General features: G+C 43.8%; 1 protein-coding gene across 2 annotated transcripts in view; it reads right to left on the bottom strand.

Annotated features, from left to right (window-relative positions):
• ABCA4 (ATP binding cassette subfamily A member 4) overlaps positions 1-12,035 on the bottom strand; it is a 442,076-nt gene that overhangs the window by 198,072 nt on the left and 231,969 nt on the right. For both annotated transcript variants that reach the window (XM_077452886.1, XM_077452887.1), the window contains exon 19: positions 2,050-2,133. In XM_077452886.1, the coding sequence (XP_077309012.1) occupies positions 2,050-2,133 (84 nt within the window). The remainder of the gene's footprint in view (positions 1-2,049; positions 2,134-12,035) is intronic.

Raw genomic sequence — 12,035 nt, 5'->3', positions numbered from 1 at the left:
TGCCCCAGTGTGAAAGGGGTCTAACTGAGCTCTTCACACAGAGCGCGGAGGCACTGCTAGTTTTAGTGTCATTTTAGAGATGCTTTTTAGCTGCTAGCAGGCGAAGAGTTAAGAGTGCCTGCTTTACAGGCGTTTCGGTGGTGCTGCACATTAGTTTTTAATGGGCAGGGGCGCTTTAGGAGCGGTGTATACACCGCTCCTAAAACGCCACAAAGATGCTGCTTGCAGGACTGCCAGCGCAGCTCCCCAGTGTGAAAGCATTCTGGGATTGCAGATCAGGCATTTTACAGGTGCTATTTTTAGCGCTAAAGCACCTGAAAAACGCCTCCAGTGTGAAAGGGATTTTAAGAGTGGCTGGTCAAAGCTCATACACAGGGCTCATGAACCTGAGATTGCCTCTCTATTTAGTTGAAATTGGCCAGATTGGGTGAGTGATTGTCATCTCTTATCAATAAGGCTCATTACATTGAAAGCTATAGGCTACTTATTTCAAATCAACTGTCAAATAGGATATTAGATTCTAAACACAAATGCAGGTTTTCTCTGAAGTAGAACTCAAGACAAAATTCTTGTTGATTCTAATTTCTAGTTGGGTAGTTGCAAAGAGTGATCCCCCCCCCCCCCCCAAACTGAAAATAGATCATCTCACTTCCTGTTATGTCTCTGATGAAATTTCCCCAGTGGGGGAAGACAGCAATAAAAACCTGAGAAAAGTTCTAACCCTTACCTGTTCTATGTAAAACGTATAAATAAATAATAAGTAAATAAAAAATAAAAAACTTCTAACTGTGGCTCTACTTTAAAAGATGAACCCTGAGAATATATAAAAGTCAGAAATCAAAGCAGCTCTGTAACTGTAAATGCACGGTTAAAGTGAAGGGCCACAAAAAAAAAAAAAATACATTATTATTGTTAAAAAAATATAAAAAAAAAAAACATTTGAAAAAAAATAATTTACTAACCAGAAACCCCTGTTGCTAGGCAGTCTTCCTAATCTGCCTCTTCCTATTCTGATGCTCTGTTTCTTCAATTCTTCCTCCTCGACGAGCGGCCCTGTTGTCTTCGGGCACATGCATATGTCCCAGGAAACAACGGGGCCATTCACAAAGTGCCACGCGTCTCGCACATGCGCAGTAGGAAACGGCCAGTGAGGCTGCAAGGCTCCACTGCCTGTTTCCCTTAGTTAGAATGCCAATCCAATGGTCGGATCGGCCTTGAGGTGGCCGACATTGCAGGCTCACTGGATAGGTAAGTGTCCTTTTTAAAAGTCAGCAGCCATAGTGTTTGTAGCTGCTGACTTTTTTTTTTTTTTAAACGGCCAGAATGCCCCTTTATATGCATTTTTAAATGCAAGCAGTGCAGTTACCTAAACTTGACTTGCTATCAAACGTTTGCAGTCCCTGTGCAGCAGTGCTCTGACTGGGAGAAGGAGGAGCAGCAAAAGGAGCCTGATAGTTGTACAGTTGTGTTTATGAGCTGTCAAGGGAAATGCTAATAGCAGGAGAGAGCAGAGTGACAGAGAGATGAGCTCCTCTGCCTGCTGCTTCTTCTTTCACTGTCCAGTCACAAGGAGTGATAGTAACAAGACCTGTAAGATATGTCACCTGCCCTGCTGTGCGGTGGAGCTGTGTAAAGCTCAGGATTGGATGGACAGAAATGCAAATCCTTTGGCAGGTAAAACAGCTCTCATATGTGTATTTCATCTGTGTATTTAAATGCCAACCTGGAGTTCAGCTTTAATATTAGATCCCTGCATTTCTAAGATTATCATGAAAAAATAAATCTTAACTTTTTCCAAGACTTTACCATATTATCTTTTTATTACATGACACTAAAATTAGACAAGTTTTTCTCTGTTTGAAATTTCTCATTAGCATCAAAGTCATTCGGATGAGTCATTGCCCAGTAATTCTATGAAATAATTATAGGCCAATTAGAAGTTCAAAGCCACTCAATAATATTCCCACTGTACTAAATTTAATCTTTTTATGCAGTCACACAATGCCTACATATTCTCATTCAGAAAGATTAGTACAGGATATTTCTTACCATCACCTTCCCAATAATTTTCAAAGGTAACCCAATAGGTTGCCAAGAATGGAAAGTACCACGGTTTTGGGATGCCATATTCCCCTAAAATAAAGAAAATTTCAATATTATTGTGGAGTACAAACAATATATTTTGTGTATCTACAGGTATATGGGTGTAATGCATTATGTAGGGCTGCATTTATCATATGGTGAAACGAGGATATTTACAGTTTACATTTGCTTGCTTTTTCTTGGAGCCCAATTGACCCTCTTAATAGGGTCATGCAGTCAATTAAATGCAGTAAAGTAAAGAACATGTGAGATATTTTAAAAGGCGCTTGAAAATATGTTAGTGATTTACTACTATATACTATAAACTTTCCCTGTTCAGACAGCATGCTTAGGACCTGGACCACTACCCCCATAATCCGGGTCTCCAGTGGTTGAACACGCACTCTGCACAGTACTCCAACCAACAACACTGCGTACAGAGTATAGTGTTGTTGATTGGAGAAATGTTCAGGGTGCATGTAGGTCCACTGTAGACCTAGACCACTGCACTTGGTGTGAGAGCAGTAGTCCTATTCTCAAGCATGCTGCTGGCACATGGTCATTTCAAATGGTCATAAAGCACTAACATAAACTCACATTCTTTACAGTTTGTGCAGCCTGATAGCATACGCCTGTTAAAGTTAAAGGTTCAAAAGGGATTTTCTTCAAACTTTGACTCCAGCTCCAGGAGCTTCCCTGTCTCTTATGGTTCTAAACTGGTAAACTGTACAGTTCAACAGCAGGAGAGGGGAGGACTGGTTTTAACTTTATCCGCAAAATGCAAGAAGCATAGCGAGTGACAAAAGAGCAATCCTATTGTTCAGAACAAACCCACTACCATCAAGTAGCCATTCAGATAGTATATTGAATTGATGATATAGTGCATAAACTTATATTTAGACAAAACTCTTTATCAGAAGTTAGAAAGTAGAATCTAAATTAGGACACCCACATTTATGATGATATGACACACCCATAAGGTCAAGTGCTGTTATATTACAGTGCCTTCAAAAAGTATTCATACCCCTTGAAACTTTGCACATTTTCTCATGTTACCAACCAAAAAGTAGGATTTTTAAAACAGCTTACCTGTGAAATCTTTTTCTTTGATGCCCAACAGAGCCGTAGTAATAACTATGTGGGTTATATCGGCATATCAGGTGCTGGACACTGGCGTGAACTTCCCCCATATAACCCCTCCCATTACTGGGAGTCCTCAGTTTTGTAGCCAAGCAATCAAAGTGTATAGGAAGAAGAAGGGAGGGACCTCTGTGTCCCCTGATGTACATCAAAGAAAATGAGTTTACAGGTAAGCTGTTCTATCCTATTTTCTTTTCTTACATCAGGGGACACAGAGCCATAGTAATAACTATATGGGATGTCCCATAGCAATGGCAACTGAAGGGGGAGACAGAATCAAGGAAACAGGAGGCCAGAGGACTCATACTGCAGCCTGCAGTATATGCTGTGCCCAAAGGCAATCTCCTTGTGACCTTTAATATCGGATAAACGTCTGAAACAAAGACCAATTTTGTGGTCTTACAGATCTGAGCCATAGAGGCCTGATGATGCACCACCCAAGAGGCACTAATTGCCCTGGATGAGTGTGCTCTTAATATGAGAAGGAAGAATTTTCTTCTTTAAGCTGAAGCTTGATCAATCACTTGACAAATCCATTTGGAAAATAGTGGATCTTGATGCTGCCTATCCATATCTTGGAACCTCTGGCAGTACAAACAAAACCTGTGTTTTGCGAACCTGAGCGGTCGCCCCTAAATAGATTCTGATCGCTCTTACTACATCAAGAGGCTGTAGTGCTTTCTCTTCTCCAGAAGGCTTCTGGGGAGAAAGAAGGAAGAATAATATCTTGGTTTAAATTAAAACCTGTTACCACTTTTGGTAAGAATTCAGGATGAGGACATCAAGCCACCTTGTCCTTAGGCATGATGAAATATGGCTCTTACAAGACAGAGCCGTTAGTTCAAATACTCTTCTAGCAGAAGAAATGGCAAGCAAAAAATATTATTTTTCTTGTCAAAGAACCAAGAGAATTTCTCGTAAGGTTCAAACGGCTGATTTAACAAAGCCGACAAGACCAATTTTTTAATCCTAAGGATTTAGAGGTGCCCTGATAGGGGGAATAAACTGTGTTACCTCCTGAATAAGCTACGCACCAAGAGTGGGAAGCAAGAGGCCGTAGGAAAAGACATCGACACGGCCTGGATCTGGCTCTTGACATACTTCCTGGGTTGCCAACCCCTGGATCCATACCAAGAAACCTATGCCTTCCAGATTCTATAGTAAGTGATTCTGGAAGCCTGCTTCCTGGCATTAGTCAAAGTAGACACTACTGAAGGAGATCACCCACGATCTTTTATAGAGTGGGATTCAACAGTCAAACCTGTTAAACTCCTTGTCCGTAAAGTAGGATGAAATACCAGACCCTGTGCAAGAAGGTTTGGCTATAAAGGCAGAGTCCAAAGGACATCAACTGCCCTCTTTATGATCTCGATAAATTAAGATCTTCTGGGACCCGCTGGGGCCACCAGAATCACCTCCTTCCGTTCCTGCTTAATCCTGTGGAGAAGGTGCGGAAGTAGCAGAGCTGGAGGAAATGCATAGATCAGTGAGAACTGATCCCCTGGGAAGACGAATACGTCTGTTCTGCCTGCTAGCGGACCCTTTGTTTGACATAAAGTTGTCGACCTTATTAATGAATATGGATGCGAATAGGTCCATGTCTGGAATACTCCATCTGACATATTGCTAGGAAGATGTCGGGGTGAAGAGATCATTCTCCCGGAAATAATTGTTGGTGTCTCAAGTAGTACGTCTGAAATATTAAAATTGCAGATAGGCAAGGAGTGTTGTGTTCTGCCAAAGCTAGAACATTAATCACCTCTTTTTGGGCTGCACGACTTCTCATGCCTCCCCTGGTGATCAATGTAAGCCACCGCCCTGGCTCTGTCAGACTGAATACTGTCAGGACAGTCCACCATAGGGCTTAAACGACCGAGTCCTTCATAGCATCTGTAAAACAAATACACCAGCCCCTTGCCGGGCCTGCTGATCAGGCAGAACTTTCAGGTATCTCACACCTGTTCCTTAACCCCTTGGAGTCCATCTTCCAATGCATTGGCTTGACTCAAAATGTGCTCCACCAAAATAGTGGAGCAGACGTTAAAGGGTTAATGGACTGAGTTACTCCAATTGCAGCCAGAACTGCAAAAGACATCTTGTCTTTAAAAGGAAAATCCAACCTTAACTTGCTGGATCCTTTAAAATCAGTGCATTATTAACTGGACATGTGAGACTCTGCTCACTGAGGTGATTGCAGCATTAATAGCTGGAACCCCCCATTTCTTTCATAGAAATGTTCCCATTCAAAATACATAGATATGCATGAATAGGAAAAACATCCCCAGGTGGGGGAGGTTCAAATTAACCCTATTAGAGGTAGATACCTCAAGAGCCTGTGCTGCAGGCAACAAAATGGTTAAGTAAGGGAGTAGACAAAACTCCTGACTTGTGTGGCTACTCCCTCCATGTTATGCCGCGTACACACGAGCGGACTGTATGGCGTACTTAGTCCGTCGAAACACATTTCAGCGGACAATCCGCTCGTGTGTGGGCTTCAGAGGACTTTTTCAGCGTGCAGTCCGGCGTACTAAGAATTTCGGATTTTTCGAAATTCTGTCCGTCGTACTTTGGTTTCAGCGGACAATCCGCTCGTCAGTATGCTAGTTCGACGGACTAAGAATGGTGCATGCCCAGAAAGGATTTACACGGCGGAAGGGTGCTTTGCTGTGTCTTGGACTTCCTATTTCTAGTCCCGTCGTACGTACTGTACACGTCACCGCGCAAGCTTTCGACGGACTGTTTGTGCATCCGTGTGTGGTCAAGTCCGTTCAGTCGAAAGTACGACGGACTGTCCGTCAGATTGTATGACAAACTAAGTACGCCATACAGTCCGCTCGTGTGTACGCGGCATTAGGATCCTCTGAAGAGGAAAAATAAGTATCTTCCAATATTTGGGAAGATCTACCTGATCCCCAGCCTCCTGCACCTCAACAAAAGGGCCTAGAGGACTAGATGGGAATCTGCTATGTTTAGTCCTACTATGGAGAGACATCATAGCAATAATCTTTTAAATGGTAGAAGAAAAAACCTGTTTGTATGAAATACACAGGGACAAAAGTGTTCTACCCTTGACGACTCATCTGACTGGCCGTATTTTTCTTTTTACCTCTCAGGGGTGCCTGTGTAGCTTAAATTAATTCCTCCACGTGTGGCTGGCATCTGACGCCTTTTAGCCATGCCCCCCACGTGAAAATGGCCCCCCTTCCTCTTTCAACAGGGAAGTGTGTGAGCGCCGGCATCCTGGCGATGGGGTGGGGGGTAAAACAGCCACGATTTGCCCAAATAAAAACTTTTTTTTTTTTTTAAAGAAAAAAGAGGCAGCTGGATGTCATTCAAGGAGTCAAAAACTGCCAATCTGGGGGCCCAGGAAGTGATCAGAACCCCTCTTCATACCTGAGGGCCTAAGTTGACTTGAGCGGAGAGGAGAGTGAAAGCTTCTGCTATTTCCAGCGTTAGAATGGTGAGTGCTCAAAACACAATACATGGAAGGAGAGATTCCTTGCAGAAAACCTCCCCTACCTTTCCTCGCCGCAGGGTTTTATCAGGGATAAAAAACTCAATCTTCGCCCTTCACGGTAGGCTCCGAGACCTTGAAAGGAAACCTTCAGGAACAGGAGTACACTCAGGAAATCCCGCAATCCTGGTTCTGCGAGAAGACCCTGCCTGTAAACTTTTATTGGCCTCGCTACCAAAAAGTACTGGATCCCAGGGCCCAGCTTTAAAAGCATTCGCAAGCAAAACCTTGTGTCTTCGGATGACGAGGCCCAGGTACCGTTCATTTAGTCCATTATGGAGACATCAGAACGGATCCGGTCAGGATGGCTGGCTCTCATCAAAGGATTACTACCCGTGGAGCTCAGTACACACATCCTTACAAGTGCCCAACACCTTAGACACTGGCGAAAAAACTGAGGACCCCCAGTAATGGGAGGGGTTATATGGGGGAAGTTCACGCCTTAAGGGGCATGCCAGTGTCCAGCACCTGATTTGCCGATATAACCCACATAGTTATTACTACGGCTCTGTGTCCCCTGATGTAATAAAAGAAATGTAAATTTATTTTAGTGGGATTTTATATGATAGACCAACACAAAGTGGCACATAATTGTGAAGTGGAAGGAAAATGATAAATGGTTTTCAACATTTTTTACAAATAAATAACTGAAAAGTGTGGCGTGCATTTGTATTCAGCCCTCTTTACTCTGATACCCCTAACTAAATTCTAGTGGAACCAATTGCCTTCAGAAGTCCCCTAATTAATAGAGTCTACCTGTGTGTAATTTAATCTCAGTATACATACAGATGTTCTATGAAGCCTTCAGAGGTTTGTTAGGCAATCTTAGTAAACAAACGGAATCATGAAGGCCAAGGAACACACCAGACAGGTCAGGAATAAAGTTGTGGAGAAGTTTAAAGCAGGGTTAGGTTCTAAAAAAAATATCCCAAGCTTTGAAAATCGCAAAAAGCATTTTTCAATCCATCATCCAAAAATGGAAAGAGTGTGGCACAATTGCAAACCTACCAAGACATGGTCATCCACCTAAATTGACAGGCTGGGCAAGGAGAGCATTAATCAGAGAAGCAGCCAAGAGGCCCATGGCAACTCTGGAGGAGCTGCAGAGATCCACAGTTCAGGCAGGAGATTCTGTCCACAGGACAACTATTAGTCGTGCACACCACAAATCTGGCCTTTATGGAAGAATGGAAAGAAGAAACCCAGTGTTGTAAGAAAGCCATAAGAAGTCCAGTTTGCAGTTTGTGAAAAGCCATGTAGGGGACACAGAAAACATGTGGAAGAAAGTGCTCTGATCAGATGAGACCAAAACTGAACTTTTGACCTAAAAGCAAAATGCTATTTGTGGCAGAAAACTAACACTGCACATCATCCTGAACACACCATCGCCAACATGAAACATGGTAGTGGCATCATGTTGTGGGGATGCTTTTCTTCAGCAGGGACAGGGAAGCTGGCCAGAGTTGATGGGAAGATGGATGGAATCAAATACAGGACAATCTTAGAAGAAAACCTGTAATGCCGCGTACACACGACTGGACTTTCTGTCAGAAAAGCTGCGACAGTCTTCCTGACGGACTTCCGACTGAACAGACTTGCCCACACACGAACGGACCAAAGTCCGTTTGTTTTGAACGTGATGACGTACGACGGGACTAGAAAAAGGAAGTTCAATAGCCAGTAGCCAATAGCATCCCTTTGTATTTGGTCCGTCGGACCAGCATACAGACGAACGGTTTTCAAGATATAAACTGATTCCATCGGACAGATTTGAAACATGTTCTATTTCTAGGTCCATCTGAATTTTTGAAGAAAAAAGTCACATGAAGCCCACATGTGATTGCAATATCTGACGGAATGATTCCGTTGGACCTTTTCTGCTGGAAAGCCCGGTCGTGTGTATGCAGCATTAGAGTTTGCAAAAGACTTGGGACTGGGGAGGAGGTTCATCTTCCCGCAGGACAACGACCTGCTGGAAGCTGAGCTACAATGGAATGGTTTAGATCAGAGTACTCAAACTGGCGGCCCTCCAGCTGTTGAAAAACTACAAGTCCCATGAGGCATCGCAAGGCTGACAGTTAAGAGCAAGACTCCCAAAGGCAATGGCATGATGGGACTTGTAGTTTCGCAACATCTGGAGGGCCACCAGTTTGAGACCCCTGGTTTAGATCACAGCATATTCATGTTAGAATGGCCCAGTCAAAGTCCAGGCCTAAATTTAATTGAGGATCTGTGGCAAGACTTGAAAACTATTGTTCACAGATACGCTCCAGCCAATCTGACAGAGCTTGAGCTATTTTGCAAAGAAGAATGGGCAACAATTTCACTCTCTAGATGTGCAAAGCTGGTAGAGACAAAGTCAAAAAGACTTGCAGCTGTAATTGCAGAGAAAGGTGGTTCTACAAAGTATTGACTCAGTGGGGCTGAATACAAAGGCACGCCACACTTTTTGGGTATTTATTTGTAACACAATTTGAAAACCATTTATCATTTTCCTTACATTTATGTTTTTGGTTGTAACATGGTGATATGTGGAAAATTTCAAGGGATATGAATACTTTTTCAAGGCACTGTACATGCATATGGGTGGGGGACATGTGCATCAGAAGAGAACAGGGTTTGAGGAAGGACCTCTGATGCACTGCAAAGTCAACTGAGAAATTACCTACATGCCAGGTTATGGAGAGGACCAGTGGCAGCACCCCCCCCCCGTGGCACCTCAAACCCACTCCCTGCTGTCTGCCGGTCCACTGGCACTGGCAGAATTGGGGATCAGCAGGCACACAGTGGGGGGATCAGCAGGCACATCGGGCAGGGGATCAGGCTACGGCGGGCATCTGGCAGCGTCTTCTGTGTCCTCTTCTCGTCTGAGATCATGGCGGCTTCCACCGTGCGTCTCCTCCCCTCGTGTCCAATAGGATCGCCTGACCTTTCAGCCAGTTAGAAAATGGGTATCAGACTCATGCTTCCTGAGTGGCAGAGAGGTGATTCAGTGTTAGAAAAGCGAATATTCATTTGTTTTTCTAACACATCTGGGTGGGCTCCGAGTGCAACTCTCTGCACTCCGAGTCCAGCCTACGGCTCTAATTGGGTGCTTCAACCCCCCCCCCACTGTAATTCAATTGCCCGGTGTCCTGAGAGGGGCCAGATGCATGAATAGGGGGTGGCTGTGGCGGCCATGAATAGATTCATGCAATGCATGAATCTATCCATTAACCATATAGGGGGGGTGGCGTGGATAGAGGGGGCGGCACCCGTGTGCCCTTAATGGATGGGCTGCCCCTGAGGACTAGTGATCTGTGGAAAAGGTCTGATCACCGTAGATTGCTTGTTTTGCTGCAAATTCATGGTCAAGCAAATCAGTGAACTAGACATCAGACACTATTCACATTCCAAGTGAAGTTGCACTCTGAAAAGTAATTTTCCCCAGAGCCTGATGGATGTGTTGAAGTTTTGATAGGAAAAGAATACCCAATCACAAGAAAAAAAAAAAAATAACTGCTTTCTAGGGGTAATTCCCTTGCACAGTTCAACTGCACTTGCAAAGTGAACAGTTATTCCTGCTGCACAGAACTTACCAGTATAAATAATAGTACAATTTCTCAACAATACTGTGAACAAAAGTGAATGATATTCCTGCTGCACAGAACATACTAATTTAAAGAGTAGTGCAACTTCTAAACAAAACTAGTCACCCTAATCACCCGGAAATACAGAGCTCACTAGTTTTCTTATGCCCCAGAAGAAAAATAGGATTTTTTTTTATAACAGCTTACCTGTAAAATCCATTTCTTGGAGTACATCACAGGACACAGAGCCTCAGTATTCACTGATGGGTTATATAGGCACCACTAGGTGATGGACACTGGCACACCCTAGACAAGAAGTTTAGCCCCCTATATAACCCCTTCTCTAACTGGGAGTACCTCAATTTTGTAGTAAAGCAATACGTGTGTAATACATATACCCAAAGAAGAGGGGCGGGAGCTCTGTGTCCTCTGATGTACTCTAAGAAAAGGATTTTACAGATAAGCTGTCCTATTCCTAATCCTATTTTATTTATCGTACATCACAGGACACAGAGCCTCAGTATTGACTGATGGGATGTCCCAGAGCAATGCCACCTGAGGGGAGGGGACACAAACAAAAGTAGGGAGCAATCAGACCTAAGGACCCTGTACTGCGGCCTGCAGCACACTGCGTCCGAAGATGATATCCTCATGCCTTTTCACATCCACCTGATAGAATCTGGTGATTGTATGGACTGAAGACCAAGTTGCGGCCTTACAGATCTGAGCCATGGAGGCCTGGTGATGCACTGCCCATGAAGCACTAACAGCCCTTGTGGAGTGCACTTTGATTTGAAAAGTTGGAGTTTTCTCCTTTACACCATAAGCTTGAAAAATTACCTGCTGAATCCATTTAGCAATGGTGTATTTCGACAATGCCTGCCCTATCTTAGGACCTTCAGGCAACACAAACAAAAGAAAGAGCTGCCAATTGTGATACCCTTCTCACAGAAGAAATGGCTACCAGAAAAATTAGCTTCCTTGTCAAAATGACCAAAGGAATATGTCATTCCGCTCAAAAGGCTGTTTCTGTAATGCCAGAACTAAATTCAGGTCCCTGGAGTTCAGGGGTGCTCTAACCGGTGGATTAAGCAGTGTTACCCCCTGTATAAAGCTTCGGACAAGAGAATGTGAAGCAAGCGGACATTGAAACAAAACCGGCAAGGCTGAGACCTGGCCCTTGATAGTACTCAAGGCCAGCTTAATTTCTAAACACATTTGCAGAAAAGCAAGGATTCTCCCTATGACATGCTTTCTGGGATGCCAACCCCTGGATTCACACCAGGAGACATATGCCTTCCAGATTCTATAATAAATTACTGAGGAAGCTGGCTTCCTTGCATTAATCAAGGTAGAACTTACTGGGCCTGAAAGCCCACGACTCTTCAGAATGTGGGTTTCAATAGCCAAACCATTAAATTTAGCGTTTGAAAGGTAGGATGGAACACCGATTCCTGCGATAGCAGGTCTAGACTTGGTGGTAGGGACCATGGGGATCCTACCGCCATCTTCACTATTTCTGCATACCAAGATCTTCTGGGCCACTAGAAGCACCGACTTCTTTTCTTGCTTGATCCTGCGAAGAAGTCGTGGTAGCAGCAGAATAGAGGGAATTCATAAATCAGTGAAAACTGATGCCATGGAGTCACCAACACATCCATCCCGTGTGCAAATGGACCCCTTGTTCTTGACACAAAGTTGTCGATCTTGTTGTTCAACCTGGACGCAAA

Source organism: Lithobates pipiens, unplaced genomic scaffold (assembly GCF_037356315.1).
Source record: "Lithobates pipiens isolate NorthernLeopardFrog02 unplaced genomic scaffold, aLitPip1_a1.2 Scaffold_23, whole genome shotgun sequence".
NCBI classification, from domain to species: domain Eukaryota; kingdom Metazoa; phylum Chordata; class Amphibia; order Anura; family Ranidae; genus Lithobates; species Lithobates pipiens.
The sequence above is the reverse complement of the archived record's forward strand: the minus strand, read 5'-3'. Positions and strand labels throughout refer to the sequence as shown.